The sequence below is a fragment of the Plectropomus leopardus genome, unplaced genomic scaffold (genome assembly GCF_008729295.1).
Source record: "Plectropomus leopardus isolate mb unplaced genomic scaffold, YSFRI_Pleo_2.0 unplaced_scaffold319, whole genome shotgun sequence".
NCBI classification, from domain to species: domain Eukaryota; kingdom Metazoa; phylum Chordata; class Actinopteri; order Perciformes; family Serranidae; genus Plectropomus; species Plectropomus leopardus.
The window spans coordinates 1-3,672 of NW_024634815.1; the positions used below are offsets into that span (position 1 = coordinate 1).

The 3,672-nt window shown below is 51.4% G+C and overlaps 1 protein-coding gene across 1 annotated transcript; it reads right to left on the bottom strand.

Moving 5' to 3' along the window:
• Nucleotides 1-61: 61 nt before the first annotated feature.
• On the bottom strand, nt 62-3,626 carry LOC121938758 (band 4.1-like protein 3; the record flags this gene model as incomplete). Its single annotated transcript, XM_042481929.1, has 7 exons — nt 62-253; nt 327-356; nt 977-1,021; nt 1,106-1,236; nt 1,398-1,502; nt 3,232-3,407; nt 3,529-3,626. Coding segments are annotated over 7 exons (777 nt in total), but the record flags the coding sequence as incomplete, so codon positions are not given.
• Nucleotides 3,627-3,672: the final 46 nt, after the last annotated feature.

The window sequence follows — 3,672 nt, forward strand, 5'->3', positions numbered from 1 at the left end:
TGTGTGTTGCTGTGTGTTGGCGTGTTGCATTGCGGTGTAGGCGGGACTATAGTGAACTCACCTCGTCAGGCTCCAGCGGTTCGATCATTGGCGAGTCGTCGAGTCGTCGCAGTGGTGAGGAGGCGAGACGTTTCTCCCACTCCGTCGGACCTCCTCCTTCTCCTCCTTCTCCTCCTCCCTCTAAAAAGGAGCGTCTCAGAGCACTGATGGTGCTCTGAGGTCTCTGCTCCTCCTCCGGACTCCCCAATGTCTCCTGGAGACACAAACAAACTCAGTCTCTGTCCCCAGAAGACAGCAAGACATCCAGAGAAAGAAGATCAGTTTACCTGAGTCCGCAAGTCTTCATCCTGATCAGACTGTCAGAGACAGAGAGACAGAGAGACAGAGACAGAGACACAGAGAGAGACAGAGAGACAGAGACAGAGACACAGAGAGAGACAGAGACAGAGACAGAGGGACAGACAGGTTGATCTTACTGAGTTCAGTGAAAGATTGATGTCTATTGATTTATAAAATTCAACAGTTTTTGTTCCATAACAAAAAAAAGTGAACTGAGTTTCTCAGATTTCAGATCTGAGACTTTTTATTTCTCTTAAAATCTGTCAGAGAGCACCTGACAGGTGTGTCTGATTGAACACACCTGACAGGTGTGTCTGATTGAACACACCTGACAGGTGTGTCTGATTGAACACACCTGACAGGTGTGTCTGATTGAACACACCTGACAGGTGGTCTGATTGAACACACCTGACAGGTTGTGTCTGATTGAACACACACTGACAGGTGTGTCTGATTGAACACACCTGACAGGTGTGTCCCTGATTGAACACACCTGACAGGTGTGTCTGATTGAACACACCTGACAGGTGGTGTCTGATTGAACACACCTGACAGGTGCTCTCTGACATATCATTAAGAGAGTAAAAAGTGTTTAACTGACACAGGTTGATTTTGGGGTGAGGTGAATCTTTGGTACCTCGGTTGCTGTCAGCTCCTCTGCAGCCGTGTCTGTCAACTCCGTCTGGACACAGAGACAACATGTCCTCAACATTTGGGTTAATTTTTGCAAGAGACAGGTAAGACAGGAAAGACAGGTGTCTGTTACCTTGGTGTCCTGTTTCTGAGGAGTCGGAGGACTCTGCTGAGAGATCTCTGTGGCTCTGGTCTCCTCCTCCTCCTGCTGCACCTCCTCTTTGTTCTCCTCCATCCTCTCCTGCACCATCAGCACCTCCTCAACTAGGACACAGGAGATAAGGAGAGGAGGAGAGGAGGAGGCGAGGAGACAAGGAGAGGAGGACACGAGGAAAGGAGAAGATGAGACGAGGAGAGGAGGAGACAGAACGGTTTCAAAGCTTCGGTCAGCTGGTCGAATGCGTCTCCTCTGGCTGTTTTCGTACCTGGTTCAGCCCCCCTCTCTTCCATTGTCCTCTCAGGCGTTACGGTAGTGATGAGGTCACTGACGGCGATGGCTTTGGATGCTGCGTACAGCCCTGTGCCCATATCTACAACACATACACACACACACACACACACACACACACACACACACACACACACATCAGCTGGGACTTTAATGATGGTGATGGAGGTAACCACAGCAACTGTCAGCCAGCTGCAGCAAAAGTAACCATAGCAACCACAGCGTTGCTGTCAGGCCGCCTCTCGTAATGTTCTTCAGTAGCAAAGCATCATGGATGCTCGTCGCTATGGCAATGGCACATTCAGCCAATCAGCGCACAGGGCGCATGCAAGGCAGCCAATCAGCATTCATAACCACCAAGAAGCCATAGCATGTTGCTATCTCACATCACACAGCTTGTTGACACACATTTAAGCCATGCTAACACAGCTAACTGTGCTAACAAAGCTAACTGTGCTAATGATGCTAACTGTGCCAATTATGCTAACTGTGCTAATGATGATTACATATCTCACAGAGAGTCAGACCTCCTTCCTGGTCACCTGGTCTGTGGTTCCCCTGGTCTGTAAGTCACCTGATCTGTAAGTCACCTGGTCTGTAAGTCACCTGGTCTGTAAGTCACCTGGTCTGTGGTTCGCCTGGTTGTAAGTAACCTGGTCGGTCATTTACCTGGTATGTGGTTCACCTGGTGTGAGTCACTTGGTCTCTAATTCACCTGGTCTGTGGTTCACCTGGTGGGTTGTTCACCTGGTCTATGGTTCACTTGGTCCGTGGATAGGAAGGAGGTCTGACTTCATGTGATGACATCATCATCAGAAACAGAGCAGCTGATTGGACAGACACAGCTGATGGAGCCCCTCCAGCCAATCAGGAGGCAACGTCCCCTGAGGAGCTGAATGAGGGGAAGCAGCAGCCAATCAGAGAGCAGGACTGCACTAGCATCTCTACCTGTTTGCGCAGCCCCGTTGACTTTGGGGGACGCCGTGATGGCTGGAGAGCCAATCAGAGAGGACGAGGGAGGGGTCCTCGGTGCTGGGGACCAATCAGAAACTCTGGTCACCAACAAGTACTAGAAAGACCTGAGCCCAAACCAGACCCCCTGAACCCGGATCTACTAACCCTGAACCCTGAGATCTGGAACAGGCCAACCCCTCCAGGACCAGAACTATCTCTGACACCAGAAACACTACTAGGATGTGAACTACACCAGCAACACTCAACCTGCTTTGCTTGGGAACAAAGGGCCTGGATTTAGTTTCCAGGATTTCCAGGATTTCCAGGATTTAGGACATTTCTAGAACTTTAGGACTTTACAGGACAAGAACACTGTGCCATTGTCAATCACTTTGGTTGAGGGGCAACCGGGGTCCAGTCAGCGGCCAAATTTGGCCCTCGGGCCATTAGTTGAGTATCAGTGGTGTACAGAGACCTACTGAGATCCACAGTGAAGACCTGAAGGACAGAACTGCTACTAGGACCAGCTCAGAGACCAAGACCAGGACTCAGAGACGAGGAACAGCTCAGAGACCAGGACTCAGAGACCAGGACCAGCTCAGAGACCAGCACCAACTCAGAGTCCAGGACTGGCTCAGAAACCAGGACTGGCTCATAGACCAGGACTGGCTCAGAGACCAGAACAGACTCAGAGACCAAGACCAGCTCAGAGACCAGGACTCAGAGATCAGGACCAGCTCAGAGACCAGCACTAGCTCAGAGTCCAGGACTGGCTAAGAGACTGGCACCGGCTCAGAGACCAGCATCCGCTGAGAGACCAGGACCGGCTCAGAGGCCAGAACCAGTTTGACCCGTACCTCCGTCCAGGCTGCGGCTCAGGATGTTCCTCTTGCTGATGCATCGTGGGAAATGCGGTGCAGGTCTGGAGATCTGGGCGCTGGCTCTGCGGGTCTGGATCTGAGTCCGCCCGCTGTACCGAAACTTTGAGCCCAGAGACAGAAACTTCTTTGGAGTCTCCTCTGGAGACATCAGCCTGAGGGACATACAGAGAGAGACAGACAGGGAGGGACAGATAGAGAGGGACAGACTGTTATCAGGACATGTCTTCCTGTGTTGTGTCCCCTCATGTCCCTGCGTTACCTCGAGTCACTGACCTGAAGAACGAGTGATGCTCCACACAGACTTTCCACAGACGCTTCGCTGCTCGATGGTTCAACAGCTTGAAACCAATGGTGGACTCAAACTGGTCAAACTGGGGACAGACAGAGAGACACAAACTGGTCAGACTGGGGACAGAC